Here is a 25,322-nt window from a genome sequence, read left to right on the forward strand (position 1 = left end):
GCGCCCATAAATAATTTTTATAGAACCAAATAACGATGGAGGGAGAATACCAGGTTCAATAAGGGGAATTATGACGTCAGGACTAATCATTGAGAAAGTGGGTGGGATCCTTTCCGTATTCCCATTTTCCACCATAACCCCCCCCCCCCCCCTTGTGTTTTTATTATTCAAGAAGTGACATTGATAGTTTTCGTCAATCGAAGAGAATGACTTTTGAGGCGGACTTGTTAAGGGCAATTTCGAAAGGAGTGCTGTGGTGCAGCTCCATCCAGAACTCTTGTCCCTTCTCGAGTTGGGAGAAGGCGCGTCGTTAAGGGTCAGCCAGATACCACGTGGGCCAGTTGGGAGAAGAGGACCTGCTTCTACCCATTGCTGCGGGCTGGTGCCCGTATCGTCGAATCGTGTGGTGATGCACGATTACCAGGAGTATCAGCGGTTTGGGAGTGGCCATGTCCAAGGACAGTGATTACGCATCGCGATAGGGTGTGGCCCCCCAAACAACAAATTTATCGAGAAGACTAGAATTATCCATCGTTTGAAACTACTGACCTGACGTTCAAAACAAAGTGTATAGCAAGACAAGGCCAGTGTAGTTATAAACTTTCAACCTACACGTGGACACAGTCAAGTTTTTGTTGTAAATTTTCCTATTAGGTACCTTACCTTATCCTTCCTCTACGAAATGTGGGGGGTAGGCTTTTCTTCAAGATGTTGAATATTGCAGATGAGTTACGAGTTTAGTTTTTGAATAGTTACTTGTTTTAAGAATCTTTAAAAGTTATTTTTGTGTTGATACCTGGTATGACCCTCCTTGGTTAGTTGTGTTGATCTATGTTGATCTCATGAATACTTCTTGATAAACACATGAAAATACGTCATTAACTTAAGTAAGATAATTTAATTGTTTGATTTGTTCACTATTATTTTGATGTTTGAGAGTTTTTTTTTAGTTGTTTGTAATTGTATGACTCCTGATGCTGCTCATGTATTTTGTGTAGGAATGGTGTCGTGTACCGTGGATGACGAGCAGTTGGGATGAACGACGTCGGGATGAACCGGCTGGGAGAGGCAGAAGTTGGAGTGGGGTGTGATTCTGCAGCTCACAGTTCCGCTGGCTGTTCCTGTCTCTGCCCTGAGTTGGTGCATCTCTTCGCCGTATCCCTCCTGGCTGCTTGCTGTCCCAAGCAGTGCTAACATGTGAAATTTTGTAAAACACATTTGTCCTCCGAGAGGAAATTGTCAATAAGTGCTAGTAGAACTTAGAGTTGGTATTTATACCTAAACAACAACCACTGTAATCACTAATTTAAATTTGTAACTGGATCACATAGAAATGATAGGGACAATTGGTTTTTTTTTTTTTTGAAGCAAACTTAAATATTCCCCAAGCATTGTTGTAAGCTTGTGGGGCACAAGCTCCTGCCGCCCGGGGTGATGTCGCGTAGCTCAAAATTATCATTAATTTATTTAATTAGTTTATTTGTTGAAAATACAATTTTTAAATTCTTTTCGCTAGTTCGGGACTTGGTTTCCCTCACGCTAAGATGGGGTAACACCTTTGTTGGATTTGGGTTTGCGGGGGGGCTGGAAGAGTGCGAGTCTTGCACGTCTTTGTCTGGGAACGCAGGCGTGACCGCGTTTCAGCCAGGCCAGCTGACACGTTGTTTGCTGCAGTTCCAGAGAAACGCGGCGCAGACTTGTTTGTCGTTTTTTTTTGAGGCCAGCTGAGAGCGCAGATTGTGCGCAGTCGCCGTGCGCAGGCGAGTGTCGCAATCTAGCGGCCGGTTTTCTGACTACGTGGGCAACCTGGCGCGGCCGACCGCGCGGCCGGCTTGTTGTAATAACTTTACGTGTTTGTAAAACACAGGAAAACTTCCCGTCAGGATGTTTTCCCCGTAGGGGTTTTGCGGCCAAGAAAATAGCTTAAAAGAGATGTAAAATGTTTTCGCGGGGCGGTAATCCTGTGGAAGGCTGTCATGCTGCCCGGCCGCGCGGCGACTTGGTAATGGTTAGGTGAGTGCTATCGGAAATGGCGCCTGAGTGATGCCGGACTCTTAGCCTTCAGTGTTTCTTCGTAGTTAACTTTAAAAATTCTCGTTTGGTGTATTATTTGCTCTTATAAATAATTTGTTCTTAGAAACTTAGTGGTTTTAACGTGTAATACGTTGAGCACTACCGTTCCCTTTTTATTTTCAAGTATAACTCGGTAATTTGTTTGCATCACGATCCTTGTCTTTTCATGTAAATGATGACGTTATAAACTTAAACTAAATAATTTCTAAAATCCGTTTCAAGGTAGTGGATGTTCTTAATAAATTTTAAAAATGAAGTTGTGGAAGAGCTAATGAAGCTTGGTATCACTGGGTGGCCTGGAGGAAATTATTACGATTATGTTAATGTGTTAGTACTACTAAGAAAATCTTATATATGGTTTATTGTTTTTCTGTCGGAATATCTATAAGGCTGGTAGCGGACATGGAAGGTGCCTCATTATTTGTCAGCTTTATTTAACTGTTATAAATAAATGTGATTGTTCTATTGTTTTTAGGTTACTCTTATTTTTTTCTCAGTATCCTGATTTTCTATTCTTGTATAAGAATACACCTACTAAGATTCAATCCTCAGTGAGATGCTCTATGGCTAGTTAATGTTTTGAGTTTCTTATGTTCAGAGCTACATTTTTGAAGAATTGAACCCCCCCTCTGAAAGTGAGACGTGACAATATACAGCAGTGTATCCTAGTTCGATACCTAAAATACTAGATAAGGTTTTCCAAACGTCACTCCGAAATTGGGGACCATTATCAGAGATTATTTTGTTAGGGATACCTATTTCTTTTACATAAACATCCATTATTTTATTTGTAACAACCTGAGCTGAAGCCTTTTTAATCGGATACAGTTTAACATACTTAGAAAAAATGTCTAAAACTACCAGTATGTTTTTGGTACCACCCCTGCCGCTTGGTAAAGGTCCAAATAGGTCAACACACACAATTTCTAAAGGCTTGGTAGCTAAAACATTTCCCATGTATCCTTGGCATTTCCGATTCATTACTTTGGTTTGTGCACATACTAAACATGATTTGATATTAACAGCTACCATCCTGTACATATCTTTAAAAACACAAAACTCTTGAATGTATTTAATAGTTTTGGTAACTCCAAAGTGTCCGCATTCTATATGCATCAAAGTACATATCTCATTTCTCAGAGTATTGGGGACGCATAGTACCCACTTGGGTACTCTGCCGGATACATTTTGGAATAAATATTCACCCTCCATTACAAAAGTTTCTCTTATCACATCCCTACAATTTGGAGATCCTAATTCGTGTATCACCTTCTGTAGTCTGGGATCTTTACTTATTTATTCTGTCAATTTCTTAGAAAACTCCTCTATTCCCTTTTCTACCTCTTGCATTTGTTTTCTTAAATTACGAATTTGGAATTCTTTCGTTCGGGCCGATTGTGAATCTGTTACGACTCTAGACAGTGCATCTGCAACAACTTGTTCTTTTCCTGGTACATATTGTATATCTAAATTATATTCTTGTAAGGATAAAATCCATCTAGTGGTTCTGCCATGCAATAGTTTACACGAATCCATGTGGCATAAGGCCTTATGATCCGTTTGCACCGTGGTGTCCTTACCATAAATGTATATTCAAAATTTTGAGCAAGCAAATACAATACTTAACAGTTCTTTCTCTGTAGTAGTGTAGTTTATTTCGGCAGAATTCAGAGCTCTACTGGCAAAACTTATTGGAATTTGATCTACTTCCCTATTCACTTGGAAAAGCATGGCACCAACTGCCTCACCTGATGCATCACAAGTAATATAAAATTCCTGATCAAATTTTGGGTGGTGCAATAAAATTTCCTTTTCTAATTCTTGTTTTAGTAGTTCCACTGCTCGCTCCTGTTCCTGTCTCCATTACCAACACTGATTTTTTTGTAACAATTTTCTTAATGGACTACAAATACTGCTAAAATTTGGAATATATTTCCGAAAAAAGTTGAAAAATCCTATCAGCCTTTCTAATTGTTTTCTGTTTGTAGGTGATGGGTATTCCCTAACTGCTTTTAATTTTTCAGGATCGATACAAATTCCCTTAGCATTTACAATATTACCCAAAAAGTTAATTTCATCTTTCAAAAACTCAGATTTCTTTAAATTTGCAGTCATGCCTCCTTCTTGTAATTTTCTGAACACTAACTGTACAACTTTACAATGTTCCTCGAAAGTTTTAGTTGCAATCAAAATATTGTCTACATACACAGTTACCAAATTTAATACTTCAGGTCCCAAAACCTGTTCAAGCCCTCTAATGAAATGGCTCACTGACACATTTAATCCAAAAGGCATCCTTTTAAAACAATATGTTTTCCCTTGATATGAAAAAGCAGTGCATAGTCTAGATTCCACATTTAAAGGGATTTGCCAATAAGAAGCTACTAGATCAATTTTTGAAAAATAGGCACAGCCTTCAAATTTCTGTAAAAGTTCATCCATAGGTTCTGTTGATTCTCTATCAGGAACAATTAACTGATTTAGTTTTCTAGCGTCTACACATAACCTTACCCCCCCCCCCCCCCGCCCATTTTTCTTGTTAACCACAACGAGTGGATTCAAATATTCGGAACTGCACCTTTCAATTCTGTCCCCATCAATCATATTCTGTATTTCGTTTTCAACTGCTGGCCTCAAACTATATGCAACTGGATAAGGTTTCTGTACAAAAGGTTGGTGTTCTTTCAGCTTCAGGCGACATTCGTATTTATTATTGAGCCCAGGGAAATTGGCAAACGCTTTACATTCTTTTTGCAAAATTTGTTTAAATTCATACTGCTGTTCTGTGTTACCACTATGTAATATTATTTGTTCTACTTCAGTTTCTAAAATATGTTCCCTTTCTAAAAAATTACATTCTACTTCAAAACCCATTTCAAAATCATTTCCCATTATAATTCGTAAATTAAATGAGTTGTTTCTAGCATCAGTTTCAGCAAAAGTAATTTGTGTCTCTTTTACTTGTATATACTGCTTTGAATAATCAATGATAACCTCATTTGATTGCAACCAATCAGCTCCCAATAGTCCATCAACATTAAGTCCTTTAACTATTAGAAAAACAACCCACATAATTACTTCACCTACTTTGATTTCCATTAAAACTTGTTTTTTCACATTTTTATTTCTTACTCCAGTTGCTCCTATGATCGTGATATTTGAAACTGGTAGCACTGCAACTGCTTCCACTGCTTTACTTCCTAGTGAATTAAAATATTCTTCAGACATTGCGGTTACTTCACTCCCTGAATCAATTAATAATTTAACTTTTGTTTCGGTACCGACAATTTCAGCCTGTATTACTGGACATAACCCCAACTTGCCTTGAATGAATTTTGAGGATTCATTGCAATTTTGTAAAAGATCCTTCCCTTCGTGTGTAATAGTGGGTTCATTACAGCCCTGTTTTTTCAACACCTTGCATGACCCTCCTGCCTCTGCGAAATGAATAGGGAAAGTATCCGAGGCTAGATCTTCCCTATCTAAGAGTTTAAATTCCTCGCATTCCCTTGTTCATCATGTCTCTGTCTATCCTGTCTTTCCCTGACCCTCTCTTCCGTTGGATGTTCCTGCTGAGGTCTCTGTCCCTCCCATTGTGGCCGTACGTTACCTTGCAACTCTTGTCGATGGGGTCGCTGAACCTGTTCCCTCGGCATGCCATCTGGAGGATGAAATCTCTCCCTGGGTGGTCCTCGCTGCCTTCCTGGGAGCTCTGGTTCCCTTCCCCTCAGTCCTTCCTCTCGCTCGTTCCTCCTGTCCAATGTTTCAAGCAATGCAATGACCTCTTCAACACTCTTAGTCCTAGCCCCCAAAATGTAGTTTTGTACTTGCTGGTAAAAATGGTGTACAATGTGGGAAATAAATCTTTCATCAGTAATTGGATTATTCAAAAACTTTGACTGTAAATACAATCTTTGTACATACGGGGCCATGGGGCCGTCTCTTGCTCTGTTTTTTCCTGAAAATAAATATTGTAGGAAATCATCTTGAACGTATATACCCCAATATTTGTTCAAAAATGCTACCTTTGCCTCTTTAAATGTTTTCCATTCATTCTCCTTATGCATTGCCCATTGCAATGCAGCCCCATCCAATTTAGTGATAAACAATTCTACCTGTTGATCATCTGAACCCCTAAGATAGCTAAATACCTTCTCACATTTGGTTATAAATTGTATTGGAGTAGCCCCTCGATCATCCCCAAAAAATTTAGGCACTGTTTTTCCGAAAGTGTTTACTTCGTCTACAGTTAAAACTGAACTTCTAATATTACCCTGTCCATCCCCTCTAATCTTACTCAACTTTTCCTCCAATTTTTGTAAACACTCTCTACCCACATCATCCCTGAAATTCTCTAACTGGTTACTTATTTTTGAATTTTCTGTAAATATTCGTTCAACATTAGCCTCAAAATTCTCCTTGACTTCCCGAATTTTCTTTTCATTGTAATAGATATTTTGAGAATTCTCAGTTACTTTTAACTGCAAATTTGTGATATCCCCTTGATTCTTGGTGATTTTGTTTTGTATACCTTCATTATGTTGTACGAGTTCTGAAATTGTATTACTATGTTCCTGAACTGTTTTACCTGATTGCGTCAAATTTTCCTGAACTTGGCCCACTATATTTTCACAAGTGTTTAACCTAGACTGTATCGCCTCTATCTGCACTTCACAATTATTTACTTTGCATATACAGGAAGAGATCTGTTCATTAAGACCATTCCTAAGTGCATCAAATCGGCTCTCAAATGTATTGATTAATTTTTGTTCAGTGGCATCTAATTTTTGTTCCATTATATGTCTGAATTCAATCTGACCTTGTGACATTATATGTCTAAATTCAATCTGACCTTGTGACATGTTATGCATCCCTTGTGACATGTTATCCATCATTATCATTAATGTTTCTAACATTTGATTAGACATACCTGACCCCCCCATAACCTCTACTGGACTACCATTTGCAGGCTGTTCCATGTTTTCCGACTGCTCCTGCACTAATTCAATATTCAAATTAGGATCGGACATTCCTGAAGTTTCAGGAAAACCCGCAAGGTCATCCTGACTGTCTGTACTCATTTTTCTTTTGGTTTTACTATTATAAATTACCAGAAAACGTAAACAACCCTTTAAAAACACATTTAAAAAAAACTTGAAACAATGATAACCACAAATACAAAATTTAGACCATAAGAATGTAAGTTTCTGTCCAATTTAGACTTGCTGTTTCCAGCGATTCATCCCTCTTTGTCCCGCGAAGTACCGATTCATCCCTCGTTGTCCTGCGAAGTACCGAGATGATATATGTTGCTGGAATCGTGTCCCAATGTTCTGCGAAGCGCTGTTCTACGATGTTCTAAAATGTAGTTCTCGTCGCATTCCTTTCCCACGATGTCCCGCGCTGTTAAACGGTGAATGCTGGCTTCTCACGCTCGTCTTCGTCTGTCGATTTTTACAAGTGCGACGTGGAGATAAAAGTTCACACGATCCATACACGAATCACTCGTTCACAAGTTATAATTTTGCCGATGTTCCAAAAAGTATTTTACCAGTTAATTTAGTCATGATTGACTTTTACTTGATAAGTTTTTACTGTTTTTCCGAATGTTTATTTTATTATCATCAGGCAGTGTCTAAATTCGTGCCCCACGACAGGGCAGCCATGTTGTTACGTTGTATGTTTTGGCCCGGCTAAGCACACACAGAAACGTAAAAAAACAAAGACAAACAATGTTCCTTACGGATTTTTCATTGCAGTGGTTCTACGTTATTTGGAAATAAAAGAGTTTATTAAATTATTTTTGTTTATTTCTTTAAAAAAAATGTTTTTTCTTATCGTTACATGGCCTCAGTACACAATTTTACAGATGAAATTAGAAGAAACTTCGTTACTTGCACAGTTTTGTCTTTTCTTATACAAATTTTAACGATGTCTAAATACATACCACAGCACCATACATCTTGCCGTTGATGGTTGAGGAGTCTTGTCACTCGCCAAAGAAAAAAAAAAACTTAGTAATGTCCCTTGGTTAACTAATTACGTAACTCACGGTACCGTCGATCGCGGACCGTAATCTCACGAAGTCGGGCCGATGCCGACGCCTAGGGCCTAAATTTCTAGTGAATTTGTCCGAAAAAAATGTACTTAGGTTGAAAAATTACGGCCTGGCCCCAGTCCCTAGGCGTTATATTATCTCTTAGTGATTTTCCATTTGTCTTACGACTTGCCGACGACGCGACCGAGTTCGGCGACGATCGAGCAACAAGTGACTTGGTCGACGAGATTACCTTCCCTTGTAAAGGTGAAAACAAGGGAGGCAACCCCGTGGGCCAACTGACCAATCAGCGCACATAATTCCAAAACATGACCATATAAGGAAATTTGTATGGGCACATCTCTTGACGCCAGGGCTCGCCCTGATTGGCTGGCTAGTGGTAGCCACCAGAGACCCTTCCAGACGGTCGCTACAGCTGTGCGTACTACGTGACGCGTAAATCCCAAACACGCATTTACAAAGTGAAAAATAGCTTTCTGGCGCCAGAGTGTCGCGCCTGTCCGCTCTTCCTTCTGTACCTTCCAGACTATTCTCAAAATATTACACTAGCAATATCCAATTGAATATAAAATTACCCAAAAAATTCAAATACAATTTTCAAAATTTAGTAAACAAAGTTGAAATTCATATAAAAACTTTTGTTTAAAAATGATGTCCTGTAAAATTATAATCTATACTGCTTTAATTACTGACATCAATTATCAAATGTCAACATTAATTATTATGAACTGGAGTTAACCCTCAAATTAATAATTAAGTATCTCAAGGAAATTAGTATTTTAAGGCTTTCCATGAAATTTAACCAAAGTAATTAATAACAATTCTTAACAACTCTGAACTGTCCTTATCTACATATTAAATAATTACTATCTTTCATATCAAAGTGATTCTTAATATTCTTATAACACCAAAAAAATATATACGTATATCACAAATCCTCATTGTGCAATGCTACAAAATCAACATGTTTTAATTAATAAAATAAAAATCAAGACAAACTGAGCAGCCAAGGCCAACTGCTCAGCTTAAATTAATATTCACCCCCTTCCCCCTTTGAATTTAAATTTTATACTTAAAGGGAGGGCTGGACAACACACGAGTTTAAAGTAGAGTCAACACACGAAATTAAATTAGATTATTCCAGGCCATTTGCAATTAACCACAGCTTCGCAGCTTAGTCAGAAAGTCATTTTAAAAAGTCAAAACATAACACTAAGTCAACACAGGAGGTTAGGGGTGGCAGAAAGCGACCTGGTACTCCTAAAGGGTCGCGGGGTTTGATGCCAAGTTTCGGCATTCGGTCCCCGCGGCCCACACGGGCGATGATTTTATCCCCTAGTCAGTCAAACGAGAGTCTGCTGGGGGGGGGGGGGTGCCTCATTAAGCACAATATACTGAGTCCAGACCAGTGCCATCGAACTGAGCCCAGTGTACATTCCTGGTCACTCCTACCAATTTTCACCTGTTTTAGCTATGGGTATTTTGAGCAAAAAAATAAAACCATATAACACCGAAATCTTTATTTCCTTACACCGAAATTTGTCTTAAAATAACACCATAAAATCTTGTCTCTAGCTATTATATATGGTCTCTGAATTATAAATGTTGAATACTAAAACTTTTTTCAATTATTTCCCAATGTCCCTAAAACCATATAATAACTTCCTGACATGTTTTCTAATCATTTTGTGGAAGAGAATATAATTTGAACCAGTAATTCCCCCATAATATCATAATAAGTAGATGTCAGGTTAGGGTTGGTACATGTGAAAAATGGTTTTTTCTTGTTAACGAACAGTGTAAGATTATTTTAATCATTACCTGTAAAGTCAATTAATTGACATAAATTGGTAGACCCTAAGTTTGCTTTTATGGCATAGCCGAAACTGATTTCAATGAGAGATTACCCTCATTTCGTTTTCGTCACCCTATTTTTTTCTTGACAGAAGCTGCAACCCTTTTTTGCAGCATTTTAAATATTAATTGTAGTATCAGTGTTTGCTAAGTATTTATATGTCAAGTACCATTACATTTGCAACACTCATAAAGAATATACATTATTTTTTAAAATTAATCCCAATAATTATACATAATTACATTACGTGTTGTATGAACATAAGTAGAAGTTGCATCATTGAATGAATCATGCTTTTTCATGTGACTATACAAAGATAGTGAGTGAGTGAGATTGTGGGGGCACGTCGGTAGCTAAGGCCATTAGCACCCACAGATTTGTACATTATAAGCAGAACAAAGAACGACAGTTAAAATTTCCCCACAGGGGAGATGACAACGACCAGGTAAACAGATAAAAACTGGTAAAAAGTCCCCACAGGGGAATGAACAACATTCAAATAAAAACAGTTAAAAGGTCCCACCAGGGGAAAGACGATCAAATATAAAAGGCTAAAAATTCCCGACAGGGGAAGAACAACAATCAAATAAAAAACTCAAAATGCCCCCACAAAGGGAGTAACAACGACCAATTAAAAGGTTTAAAAAAATGTCACCACAGTTAAATAGCTCGATAAAAAAAAACCAGTTAAAAGACCCCACAGGGGGAGTGGCAACAAACACGTTAAAACAGAGTAACCTTTCCCACAGGGGAAAAGCAACAATCAAGTAAAAACAATTAAAAGCAGAGACATAGCTACACAAGCAGTATGTTCAGAATAAAAGGTGACTAAAAGTAAAATTACATGAACATCACAACACATTAAAAAGGCCCACAGTACGTAAGAAGTGGAGTACAAAGCTCAATGGTGAGCTCCCCTCACCCAGCAATCCTGAAAGTGTAACAGGAAGGTTAAAAGTAGAGTGGGCCTGGTGATAATGCGGGCACTCCAGAAGGATGTGGTGTACAGTCAGGGGAATGCCGCAGTGGTCACATTCTGGCGGTGGTTCCCCCTGCAGGAGGTACCGGTGAGTAAGGCTGGTGTGGCCTATGCTAGTCTGGTCATGATCGTGTCCATCCTGCGAGTGAGATGGTGGGTGAAGCAATGGCAGCGAGGTGTCTCGCAGACGGAGTGGAGCTTGTTGGTCAGAGGGAGGGAATGCAACTCCCTCTGCCAGGCAGTCCATTCAATCTCCCGGGCAGCCAGCAAAACATCGCATACAGGGACACGGTGTATGCTAGGTGGAAGTCCACAAGCTTCCTTTGCTGCCCGATCTGCTGCTTCGTTGCCAGGTATGCCTACATGCCCAGGTACCCACAGAAACTCAACTCGAGTACCCCTGAGTTCCACGTCGCGCAGTTTCTGGCGAATCAGGGGAAGAACAGGGTGCGAAGTCGAGCCAGACTGGAGGGCCGACATTGCGCTCATAGAGTCGGAGCACACCAGATACCGACGGTGTGAGCCTCCACCGATATAACCCAGGGCCTTTAAAATGGCGTAGAGTTCGGAAGTGAGGACACTACAAATAGGGTGTAGCCCAAACAAATAACTCTCCTGGCCGTAAATAAAAGAACACCCGACATTACCATCCGAGCGGGACCCGTCTGTGTACAGGCAGTAAAATCCACAGAATTTGTAACAGAAAAGGTCTTGAAAAAGTGCTCTGTACACAAAAGGTGGTGTAGACGGCTTCGCCCATCTCGCCAGGTCGAGGTGTACCACAGGCTCACGTTGCACCCAGTTTTGCTCATGTTGGACAAGTGGTAGCATGTTATGCGGAAGCGCTGTGTTTGCCCAAGCGGCGTGTGCTCGAACACTGCCGGCCTGGTAACACGTGGTTTCGCTGCATACAGTGCTAAACAAGGGGGGTGCAGAAACGACATATGGTGGAGATGTGAGGGGTCGCAACGGACACGCGCTCCATACGAGAGTAGCAGGAGGTCTCGCCTATACTGCAGTGGCAGTTCACCAGCTTCCGCATGGAGGCTCACGACCGGACTGGTACGGAATGCACCGGTAGCGATGCGGAGACCAGCATGGCGAACGCTCATCAACTGCTTTAACACAGACGGCCGTGCCGAGGAGTATGCCACACATCCGTAGTCGAGCTTACTCCGGATCAGAGCATGATATAAACGAAGCAGGGTCATGCGGTCTGCGCCCGAATCTCGACTACTCACCAATTTAAGGACGTTGAGCCCTTTGCCACAATGAACTTTCAGGTCTTTAATGTGAGGCAATCAAGTAAGTTTGGGATCAAACATGAGTCCCAGAAATTTTACCGTACTAGGGAACGGTAGTACTGAGCCATATAGTTGAATCGCAGGGGCAGGGAAGAGACTGCGCTTTCGGGAGAAATGCATCACCTGCGTCTTGGCATGGGAAAACCTGTAGCCTTTAGAGTCCGCCCAGCTCTCCAGCCGCCGCACCGCAAGCTGGATTTGTCGCTCAGCCATGGCGAACGTGGCTGAGCGGCAAAAGATGGCCAAATCATCCACGTACAAAGTGCATTGCACTGGAGGGCGGACGGCAGATACAATGCTGTTGATGGCCACTGCAAAGAGGGTGACGCTCAGTACACTTCACTGTGGGACACCGTTCTCCTGTACGTACACACGGGAGAGAGTAGTGCCATTGCGAACCTGAAAGAAACGATGTTGCATAAAATGTGAGATAAAAAAAGGGAGAAGGCCCCAGTCATACAGTTGTTGAAGAATACTAAACCGCCATGTTGTGTCGTAAGCCTTTTCAAGGTCAAAGAAGACAGCGATAACGTGCTGTCTGTGAAGGAAGTCGTCCTGTACCAGTGCTTCCAAGCCCACAAGGTGGTCGACAGTCGAGCGATTACGCCTGAAGCCACATTGTAGAGGTGAGAGGAGCTGCCACGCCTTAAAGTAATACACCAGGCGGGAATTCACCATTCTCTCCATGGTCTTGCATATGCAACTGGTAAGTGAGATAGGGCGGTAGTTGGATGCCTCAGATTTGTCCTTCCCTGGCTTTAAAATAGGTACCAAAATCGATGTACACCAGACGGAGGGGAAAGTCCCGGATACCCAAATGTTATTAAATAATTGTAATAAAGCAGCCTTTCCTGTCTCCGACATATTCTTCAACATTGAGTAATGTACGCCGTCTGGGCCGGCCGATGACTGCCTCGGTAAGACAGTGCCTTCTCCAGCTCTGTGAGCGTGAATGGGAGGTTATAGTATTCCTCGCTAGAGGAGCGGAAGTCCACTCCGGCACCCTCGTGACGCGCTTTGAGGTTTTGGAAGGCGGGAGGATACCGCGCACTGCTGAGACTTCGGAAAAGGCGTGGCCGAGTTGGTTGGCTATGTCCATTACATTTAGCACAAGGGTACCATCTATTCGGAGATAAGGGATGTAGGTGGAAGTATTGTGTCCATTTAGCTTCCGAATAGTGGCCCAAATGTGCTGACTCGTGGAATATACATTTAATTGTGAAATAAACACTCTCCAGGAATTGCGTCTGCTCTCACGAATGGTACGTCGTGCTCGTGCCCTGCAAATGCGGAATCTTCCAAGCGCTGTTGTGTCGGTCCGGCCCTAAACCGTCGGAGTGCTCGCCGTCTGGCACGGATAGCATCACGACACTGGTCCTTCCACCAGGGTGTGCAACGCCGACCGGTGGGCGAAGATTTAGGGATGGAGATCTCTCCCACAGATACCAACATTGAGGTGAATTGCTCCACCGCCATGTCCACATCTGGATTGAGGGTGGTGGGCACATGGAGGTTATCGCGAGATTTTACCCAGTCCGCTTTCTTAATCACCCATCGAGACGGAAGGTGTGGTGAGTGATTCGTCAGGGTCTCCAGAAAGATTAGGTAGTGATCACTTCCACAGAGGTCGTTGTGAACAGACCAATCAAAATGGGTGATTAAAGCAGGACTACAGAAGGACAAGTCAATGCAGGAGGAAGAGCCAGTGTGAGAGGTAAAATGAGTAGCAGAACCGGTGTTTAACAGGCCCAGGTTGCCACCTGTCAAAATTCCCTCGATCACACGGCCTCTGCTGTCCCGACACGAGGAGCCCCACAGCTCATTGTGTGCATTGAAATCACCAACAACAATAAACGGTAGTGGTAGCTGCGAGAGAAGAGCTTCAAATTCGGCACGACGTAAGCTTTGGGTGGGGGGTATGTACACGCAGCACACCGTGAACAAGATGCCGATGTAGCTGCGAACCGCCACTGCCTGAATTGGGGAACGGAGAGGAATTGCTTCATGAAATGTGGTGTCCCGTGCAATGATACTCACGCCACCGCATGCTTGGTCAGCCTGCAGGTAGTCCGCGCGATAGAATGTATGCCCTTGAGCCGAAAATTGGTATTTTCTTGGCTCAATTTTTCAACTTTTATTTATTAAAATATTTTTACTTTCCCATAAGCTAGAGTACCTCATCAAAATTTATTTTCTCATCTATACCACCCAGGGCTATACATCTTAAAACTTTATCAGTGGGTCTTAGAGAGTCTCAACGTCTCAGCAGCTATATGCAGACGCTTACACGCAGCGTAGGCTTACCGAGTCAATTTTATCTCCCTGCCTAACGTGCCTTCCACCTTGTTTCTCACGCAGCGGTACCTGCCTCGTCAGGCGAGCCTAGCTCGCTTTCCCAGGCTCGAGGCCCTGGCGCGCAAAGCGGATGTACTGGTCTCGGCATAAAACAAGCACTTCCCCGCCACCCCTGGCCCTCTTAGGTTTTCTGCTATGCTTCCAGGAACCATGACCGAGGCATGGACCATGCCCCTTCCCTCGTCAACCCCTCCTCTCCTTTAGGAACAAGCCACGCCTATGCTTGTGCTCCACGCACGAGGCTTGTGCGCGATCTCTCGAGCACAACCGAAACTAAGCATGCTAATGTCAGTTTTTCCCGCTAGGGAGCACCACCTTCCAATCCCCCTTTGCCTTAGACGGCATACAGCAACGCCACCGCTCGGTGCGCTATCTCATGGCGCCTGTCCCAACTAAAGATGGCGCTCATAGAGAGTTTTATATTTTTCTTGTGGCACAAGCCCTGACCAATCCCAAGGCACTTTTCCTCCCATGGCCCGCTTAGCTCCGCCCACTCTGTTTCTCTCTTCCCCCCTCCCCCTTTTCGGTTTTGAGCCCATGCAGGAACTAAGGGACTCTCTCAAGTAGAAAGAGTCGTCAATCAACTGTGGTACAGGGAGCATCCTACATCTGCCGCGCTACTTCTACCGCGACCGCGTCTCTCCTCCTGAGAAGTCAGACATCAAAGATTATAGGATGTAGTCGCGACGACCAGGGAAAAATCCCCTTACAATTTTAATTTTATATATCATATTAGTGTTATTGTTTTTCTGGCGAATTAAGTGCGTGCAACCGCGCTAGTGGACGTCTACCATCATGGATAGATAGTACCACCGACCTACCCCACAATTTGTGGGGTTTTCCATCCCCAGTGATGGATAGACAACCACATCTACCCCCACTGAGTTCCTGATTTCGGCCATCTAAATTCCACGCATCGTGCTGTCAACTTTAGTCCGCTATCTGCCCCGTCACACATCGCCGTTCGGATGTCGGCACTTCGCATGCAGCTAAGTCTATGTTTGGAAGACACAATGTAAGAAATCTTAAAGTTTTAAATTCTCTACGAACAATATGCGAACTATTCAACTACCATTTAAAGAAAAAGGTATACAATATGGTAATGAAAAGTACTTGTCAATCCAGAATAATGGAAAGTAGTTTATTTTTGATTTCATTACTCTGAAACCTTGTTTGTGCAACTTACTTTAAAATAAATGTAATCTGTAAAGTAATCATCAAAGTATCCGCGGCCGGCCTGCGTGTAGTAAAATTCAATTCAATTATAATTTAAGGTACTAAATTTTGAGTTTACTGAACCTGTGAATTTTCATAAAAATATTTATTGTCATTAGTTTGTAAGTCATTAAAGTGGTGACCAAAAGTATTAACTTCCACATTATGATAAATCTGGCTTGTCCAAAATAAAATAAGTTAACTATTAAAATAATCTAGAAGTAACCAGATTTCATTGTTTTATTTATATTTTTATATATTACGATCCACCTTAACACCCACCAACCTTTTGGGGTGTTAACTCCTAAATTCTTTGTATTTTACCTGTGTTCCGCCTCTGTTCACTTTTCATATGTCTTCTTGACGTATGCCATAGCCCGTACGTTTCTAGGCCTTTTTGTTTTGAAGTACCTACTAAGTCTACAGGAACACAGGTGTATTACACCCTCTAATAGAGGGTGAGTCTGTAGGACGGAAATGAGTCTCCTGCAAGCAGGTAAGCAAGGGTGTGCGCGAGGCGAGAAGCAGGTGCAGTTCAGTGAGGTTGCAGAAGTACCCTCTGCAATTCCATTGGAGAAGAGTCATAAAAGTAGTGAAGGGGGGTGGGAGGTTACTTATTTCATTTCATTTTCCCTTTATGTCTGTTGAGTACTGGTTTAAATGCATTTGATTCAGTGTCTGTCTCCTCAAAAGGGATGTCGTCAGATACCATCGCTGTCTCAACTTCAGCAGTCGAAGGGGTAGGTTGGCGGGATGGCAAGCAGCGGGTCGCCTCCCGTTCACCTGCACTGGTACCGGCTGAAGTGGGAGGAGTTGAAACCTTTGCGTTTCCAACCCGCTTCGGTTGAGACTTTCCTGTTGTAGCTGTTGAGATGGTCTGCTTTCCCTGATTAGTAGACAGGTCGCACTGTATGCTGACTTTTGCTGTCCTGGCGTTCGGGGGAGGAGTAGTCTTGGGTGAAACTGTCAGTGGATCGGTCTGTGTTCCCACGTCGGAAGTCTGCGCGAACGCGTCTTTCGTCAGTGGGCGGGAGGCCACTACCTTGTTAAACGGCACTGATGGCCGGGGGCCACGAAGTGACAAACTTCTTACGCGCATCGAAAAAAGTTATCTTTTCTTCCACTCGCAACTTTTGGATGGCCTGTTCGTCGTGGAAGACTGGGCATTCCTTAGACCATACTGGGTGTCCTTGATGGCAGTTGACACAACTCAGTGGTTTGCTGCATTGAGGCGAATCAGAAGGATGCTGTGGTTCAGAGCACTTCGGGCAAACCGCAGGGTTCTTGCAATGGGCGGAAGAGTGACCGTATTTCTGGCAGTTGTAGCAGCGGAGCGGAGACGGAACAAACTGTTTAACCCTTACATTCAGGTAGCCTACCTTTAAGGTAGGAGGGAGGTCCCGGATACCGAATGTAAGGATAAGAGTAGCCGTAGGATACAGAACACCATCAGATTTCTTATATACTCTGCGTACATGGACTACTTACTGGGGTGTCAATTCGTTCAAGAGTTCTGTATCAGGTACATTGAGCAGGTCTGGACACCAAATGACGCCCTTGCACGTGTTCAGCGACACGTGGGGCTTGACCTCAACGGGGAACTTGACGGTCGCCCCGTTGAACATTGTCAGCACAAGCAGCCCATGCGTCTGGGCGGCATTTGAAGTCTCTAACAGGATGTCCTTTCGGCCATTAATTTTCTTGCAGTCTTTGACGGAACCACCAGCTGCACCATCAACCACTCTCTGCAGTTCAAAGGGGGACACCTTTTGAAAGGTGTGCCCCTCGAGACCCTGGATAACCAAAAAACGAGGGGTGGGTAGCTTAACAGTGGTCGAGGTGGATTTGCCTGTGTCGCTGTCCGAAGAATCTCTTGTGTCGGCTTTCCGTAATCTTTTGTTTAGGGTGCCACCCTGAGTGCTTTTAGAAGCCATGGTGAGAGTCCCCCCTAATAGGACTGTCGGTGTCAGCCTGCCGTTCGGGGGGAAGAAGAATAGTAGCCAGCAGTTGAAACACCCCACGGTTTGTGCCGTTGGGTGGGGGACCAACCTCCCACAGGCCTAAGCTGTACATAGGAGCAGCTACCCTTCACCGGTGAAGGTCCGAATACATTGCAGATCCCGATCAGTCGCCTCGTACGACAAGCACGGGTCGGATGTGGTGATATTCTAACCCGTACACCACACGGGGGGACTATACAAAGATATAGCTCTCCAAGTTTTTTATTTCTTTTTTCAGACGGTTTTCTTCCTGATGCTAGGATTCCGAAAAGAAACAGGATAAGTTTTGAATATCAGATGAAAACCATGCAGCAGAGATTGAGACAAGCCCAAAACACGATCAGCAGACAGCGGAAGTTGATTAACAGGCTTCGAAAAGATAGATCATCATTGCAGCAACCTGAACCATCGTTTAAGTTGAATGATTTACAAGAATGTTTTGGAAATGACAATATTTTAATGTAGTTTGTGCAAAACCAGAGGAATAAACCCAGAGGTTGACGTTACTCACAGTATGACAAAACTTTTGCTTCCGCAATTCACTACTGTTCACCAAAGGCATACAAATTCTTGCAGAAATTTTTTGGTTTGCCTTCTGTACGATCCTTGTGATTATGGCTACAACATTTGTCGGTGACGCCTGGTGTAAATGATAATATAAATAAAGTTGCTAAAACTAAAAGTGACTCAGTTGCCTGTTCAGGATCGCGTGGGTTGTATCGTGATTGATGAAATGTCCTTAAAAGAAAATGTTACATTCAGTTCACCAGCAGATCTGTTTGAAGGGTATCCTGATTTAGGTGAAGAATTGAAATGTTTTGAACCTTCATCAGATCAGCCCCTAAAATTTGCTAACCAAGCATCTGTTATAATGATTCGAGGTATGAAAAAAAATTTTAAGCAAATAATTGGCTACTTCCTTACAGCTGGTCCAATGATTGCAGAAATACTGAAGGAAGTATTACAGCATGTCATACACAGAATTCAGGATACTGGTCTCTAAAAAGCAATTGTTTGTGATAAGGGGTCCAACAATCTTAAAATGCACAGAATACTTGATGTCACGTGTGATAAGCCTTTCATTACGTCAAATAGAGAAAATATGTACACCTTTTTTGATGCCCCTCACCTCCTAAAATCAATAAGGAACAATTTCGAAAAATTTTATGTTTTGTACAATGGAAAAGTGGCATCATTTCAGCATGTTGTGCAATTTTATGAAAAAGACAAAGCAATGAATCCTAGAATGGCTTCTAAAATATCAAGAAAACATATTGAACTGCCTCCTTTTTCACCCATGCGGGTTTGCTTAGCAGCTCAGCTTTTAAGTCATTCTGTTAGCTGTGGCATCTTAACACAGGTTGCGCTAAACAAAATGCCAAGCACATCAGCTTTTACTGCTAAATTCATTAAAGATATTGATTCATTGTTTGTTGTGTTCAATTCATCAAAAAAGTCTGATGCCAAAATTTACCGAAGAGCTATTTCTAATGATTGTTTGCACTGGAGATTTTTGGATGAAATGGAAAGTAAATTAAAAGCAATAAAATTTATTGAGTCAAAGAGATTGGTTGCACCATGTGTTAACACTAGGACTCCCAGAGTTTGTTACACCCTAGAACTCCCATGAAGAGTCAATTTGACCGAATTTTAAAAATACTGTTTATGATATATATTTTTGGATTGATTTTAACACAGAATATAACATTTACTTTAAGATCATTTTATGAGAGATAAAATAAATAAAATTTTATTTATAAAAGATTTTATTTAGATAATATAGACATTCGTACACACTTTTGTAACATATATTTTGTAATATTTCAAAAATATTTTATTTCAAAATATTATTTAAAAATAGAATATAATTATCATATTTTTTAAAATTGAAAATGAATGTGACCCTTCCTTTTTTTGCATACTTCAAAACACATAAAATTGTACATTTGATATAATGTATACAATTCAACTTTCTATTTTTCATACATTTACTTTTACATTACATACTAAGCACACAGTTTTTTTGACGACTTTCCCTGTGCATTTGCCACAAACATATTTAGCACATACAGTACAAACTTCGGTAGTCTTGTTTCCATTGCACTTGGAAATCTGGCATTGACGGCGCTTACGATTTTCATGTGGAACTGTGTCAAGATTGTTGTCCTCTAAGTTTTCCCTTCGATTTCTCACATGGCCCTCTCGAAGTTGCTCTGCTAGTTTCATGATGAAATCTCTTCGGCTGATACTAGAACCTGTAGCTTCTTTGTACAGTACCCATGAATTAATTCCAGCAAAATCAAGTATGTTGTAAAATACTTGGAGTGGCCAGCGCCGGGATGCGGCTTTAGTTGAGTATTGTCGAGCCATTTGATCTGCTATATCGACCCCATATTTAGTAGCATTGTAATAACTGACAGTTTCTGGAAGTCTTTTCTTATCTACCACAATAGAAACAGATGTCTGCATGGTACTAAGTACAAGTACATTTTTGTTTACTTTTCCTTGGTACACAGTAAGAGTGCAGTCATTCTGCTTTAGTATGAATGAATCCTGCAATGGAAGATTTGCATTCTTGAGTTCTGCTGGAATGTCTCTTCTAGCCCTGTTCACTGTACCAACAACACTTGTACCCCTAGCCATCAATTTTTCTGCCAAAGCGACTGAAGTGAAGAAGTTGTCCATGGTAATATTACGGCCAGTGTCGAGATAAGGACTAACCAATCGAAGAACTACATTTTCAGAGAGAGACTGGTCAGCAGGCCGTTTATCATCTTTGCCTATGTAAGGGAATCCATTTAGAATGTATTTACTCGCAACATCAACAGCCAGCCAAAATTTTATTCCAAATTTATCAGGTTTATTAGACATGTATTGAGTGAAACAGCATTTGGCTTTGGTTGGGAAAAGTTGCTCATCAACAGTAATATCAGCACCTGGTTTGTAGCTGGAAATGCAATTGCTGGTAAATTGATTCCAAATATCCGATATAAGAGCAAACTTGTCCTGCTCCAAACGTTCTGGTCTTGATGATTTTATGTCAAAGCGAATAAATCTCAATATTTCCTGGAATCTATTGCGTGACATTGTGTCTCCATAAAAACGAATACTCCATTTGGCTGACCAGAGACTAGCGAGTGGAAGTCCTTTGGCTCCACTCACACCGCGCAGGTACAATAGACCAATAAAAGCTTCTAGCTCTTCCAAACTTAAACACCATGTTTCGTCTTGCAGCCTGTACCGAGCCTCTGTTTCAGTGCATTTTACTATTTTCTGCAGTATAGTTTCATCAATAAAAAGTCTGAATGCACTTGTAATGTTTGCCTCATCAATACTACGTTTTGCAGTAGGCGAAAGTCCTGGCCTTTCACGTAGCACATTCTGCAAACCCACCCTGCCTACAGCACTATCACCTGCATTCACAACAGTCCATTGCTTTCCATTTGCACTGATCATTGTAACACCAACAACTGGAATAAATTGCTGAGGTCCACATCTAACGCGCTTTTTAGTGCAATGTGCGACAGATCTTTGAGCTTGAATTGGTCCAGAATGATCTTGCATTTCATTACCACTTGGTTCTGGTTCTTTTTCTCCTCTGCCTTGCCCTCGTCCTCTGCCTCGCCTACTTCCTTGCCATACTGCACGCCCTGACACATTCGCTGAATACGGAACTGGTGCAGATAATGCAGCAATGGCATCTGATGTGCCTTGAGTAGTGCCTGGAAAAAAATTATTTTTTATTTAGAAAGTCCTTCATTCATACACATACGCAATAACAATTATGATGCAGCAAATATATCGTGGAACTCAGAATCGTAATAGCTGAGATAGGTAGTGAGTGGAGTATATTACAAAAATCTTATATTATTGCTATATGTTTTGTGCACATAAAAAACTAACCTAAGACGTTTCATTGAATATTTCATATAATATAAAAAAAAAAGTATGTTATAATAGAATTTCCAAATATTAGTAAATTAGTAAATATTAGTAAGTAAAAATATTTGTCTAACCATACAGGCCTAGATCAAAAACCCTTGAGATCAGAAGTCTCAGCCCTAAACATCCATTTATACCGGGATACTCTTGAGAAAAAATATTACTTAGACACTTGTTACGGAACTAAATTTTTATACTTTATTCAATAAAATTATTTTACTTACCAGTGATACATCTAGATGAATTAGCTGCGACTATAGAAGTTTTCTCAAACACAAGGTCATCTGGTTCATCGATTTCTTCACTTCCAGTTGAGTCACTATTATTCGGAATGTAATCTTCATCACTCTCAAGCAAGTCACTGCATTCAGATTGATCTTCAGGAAGGTCTTGCAAATACTGCAAAGCTTGTTCTAGTGTGAGTTTATGTCGGTTCATTATAAATGTTCAGTAAAACACACACAGCAACAGCGCCAATGGAATTCACACCCAAGACCTACTTCATTGCGAAACTATACTGTTACCCAGACTACTGATATGCGTGTTCTCTCTTTACAGAGATGATTCACTCTGCAGTGGTGAACAACAATGATGACTCATGCACAAGGCAGCCAACATTTTCATTGAAGGGGAGTAAGAATGCGAACAAAAGAAATGCATTCATACCAACCCATACCAAAGTACAAACCCAGCTTCTACCGAACAAGAAATACGATATAGGTAGAAGTCAAGGACTTGGCATCATTTTGTTACGACATGCGCAAATGTAGAGCACATGCGTGATGATAAGAAAACAATTGATATGCACACAGCTGCACACACAAAATATAAAGGAAATTATTTATGTGGGCCTATATAAACCCACATTAAATAATATTTATTCTAGCAAAATATTGTTAAATAACGTGTATGTGCACATAATATACTCGTGTAGAAGATGAGAAAAAGGTTTATTCAATTGCTTAACTCAAAGCAGCTATTTTTGAATTTTTTTTTCGGAAGGTCAAAATGACCGCTGTGGGAGTTCGAGGTATAACATAAAATATCTTAGTTGCAAGTGAACCAATTATTGATAAATTATGGATTTTTAGAACAAAACTATGATTTAGGAAAAGTCATAAAAGCGCATCACTCAGATGCGAAATCTTTAGAAATTAAAATAAAAACAAAATCGCTAGAGGTCAAAATGACCGCCTTGGGAGTTCTAGTGTTAAAGGTTGGCTTTAAAATATTTCAGCATTGAAACATCTGTGGAGAGAACTTAACAAAAAATTTAACTTCAAGTTTCTAATGACACAAAGACTCACGCAAGATTGCCTTGAAAATGTATTTTCTGTAATTAGAAGCAAGGGCTTTGACTGTTCTAAATTTAGATCAGCTATTCGTGGACTCATGAGTAATCAAATGTTGATGCCTTCTTGAGATAGTAATTGTTGTGTTACTCACCGTTATCACCAAACTTGCTGTTTTGTCTTGGGCGTGACGACTTCCTATCCTTAGTGGACACAAAGTCACAACTTACACTATCGTGAGTAGATGTTGTACTCACCGTTATCACCAAACTTGCTGTTTTGTCTTGGGCGTGACGACTTCCTATCCTTAGTGGACACAAAGTCACAACTTACACTATCGTGAGTAGAACTCCGAGCTTGAATCTCCTTTGCTTGTTGTTGACTTTGTTCCATCAGATGGCAGTGTGCAGCAACTTTAGTAAGAGTAGCATTGTCTAACCTCAGCAGAGACTCCCGAACGGACGAATCTCTGATGCCCTGGACGATGCGGTCAACCAGCATATTCTCTTCCTGGAAACTGGGTGCTCATAGCCACATGTTTTAATCAGGCGGCGGCAATCAGTCAAGAAATGATCAAGAGTCTCACCTTCAAGTTGCACACGCTGGTTAAAAACAAACCGTTCATACAAAGGATTTGTTTTTGGTGCCACGAACACGCGATACGCTTCCTTTACTTTAGAATACACTAGCTTGTCCTCCGGTGGGATGTCGAAAGTTTCGTAAAGGGCTCGTCCTTGGGAGCCTAACATGTTTTTGAGTAGGGCGATCTTAACCTTATCTGGGCCCTCATCCTGGCCCGTTGCGATTAAATAATTTTCAAAATCTCCTTCAAACACTTCCCAGTCTTTTCGGGCCGTGGGACTCTCCAAGTCGACAGAGTCGGGGAGCTTTACAAGATTGAGGCCTGCCATGGCACAAACAGAAAAAAACTATACGATTCAGTCTGTCAACAACATTGTTCGATATCCATTATTTACCACCGACGTCCGACAAACACGTGTCGACAAACAAACGCACACCTACAGGTTACATCACCTATAGCAGACAAATCCAACGAACATGGACGAACTGAAATATGAACACAATTCCACACGACTGCGCCATGTTTTACTTGAGTTCATAGGTTTTAAGTTGTAGATAAGCAAGTACATGTAGTTAGCACTTAATATTCTTTATTGTCCGTTCACCGTGGTACATATACAGGCGCCATAACCGGAACTGACATTCACCTGTTATCAGTGATGCCAACCATCACGAGCAAGGCAGATGTACAACAATTGTAAACTTGATTTTTCTAAGTGTTTGTTGTTGAAGTCTGATTTTCAGAAGCATTGTGCTGGAATTACTTTAACAAAACAAGATAACCAAGATGATGTTATGAGTAATGATGGAGACTTGGACATCGTGCAAGCCAACAGTGTTCAGTATGTTGCAATGTGGGCTTGTAGTACTCTTAATCATGAATTATGTAAACAACATCTGTCATCCCTCGATGAGTCATATTCTGCAAGTGACATTCATATTTCAATGAAAAAGTATGAAAATTTCAATTTTGTATTTCCTAATCACGATGCAGCCAATCTGTCACTCAGTATTTATTCATCATTCACTAACAGATTCCAACAGTTCCTCTTAGAGTCACATTCAGGAGTAAAAGAAAAATTAATGGATGATTTAAATGTTCCTACAGCCTGTCCAGCATGCCAAAATTGTGTTAAATTATTTGCAGATAAGGTTTACAATGTTCACATAAAATGTTTTTTGAAAACTCTTAATGATGGTGCATCTCCAAGAGTAGCAAGCAAGGAAAACAAGAAAGCAAAAAAGTTTTGCACAGGTGATAACTGTATGCTAAGTGAAAATATTTAGATTCTTTATCGTGGCCTTAATGGTGAAATATATTGTGATGTGTTGTTCTTGTTATCAAGTAAAGTACTTTAAGACATTTTGTATTTTGTACTAATTGTAAGTTTGTAATTTAGTTTAGCTTCATAAATATGTTTTATGTACTTTCTGCGCTTATTTCACTTAACATAAGTTTATGCAAAATTTATAATTATCATCAATATTTTATAAGGGTGCACTTCTTTACAATTTTTCTTTGTGTATACCATAGTTCCCTTATAACATCATTTTTCAACTTATGAATATTTTTTTGTAGTGCTGTTTTCCCTTGAAATAATAAGCAGTGTTCACAATGACAATATGAGTTTTTTTTTTTCTAAACACTGAACTTGCTACATTTGTTT

The 25,322-nt window shown here is 40.9% G+C and overlaps 1 protein-coding gene across 1 annotated transcript in view; it reads right to left on the reverse strand.

Annotated features, from left to right (window-relative positions):
- Positions 1–5,199: 5,199 nt before the first annotated feature.
- Positions 5,200–25,322, reverse strand: part of LOC134527840 (uncharacterized) — a 374,694-nt gene continuing 354,571 nt past the window's right edge. Inside the window, exon 2 of the mRNA XM_063360789.1 lies at positions 5,200–6,717. Coding sequence (XP_063216859.1) covers positions 5,556–6,717 — 1,162 coding nt within the window. The 3' untranslated portion in view covers positions 5,200–5,555. The remainder of the gene's footprint in view (positions 6,718–25,322) is intronic.

This window comes from Bacillus rossius, chromosome 1, assembly GCF_032445375.1.
Source record: "Bacillus rossius redtenbacheri isolate Brsri chromosome 1, Brsri_v3, whole genome shotgun sequence".
Taxonomy (NCBI): Eukaryota; Metazoa; Arthropoda; class Insecta; order Phasmatodea; family Bacillidae; genus Bacillus; species Bacillus rossius.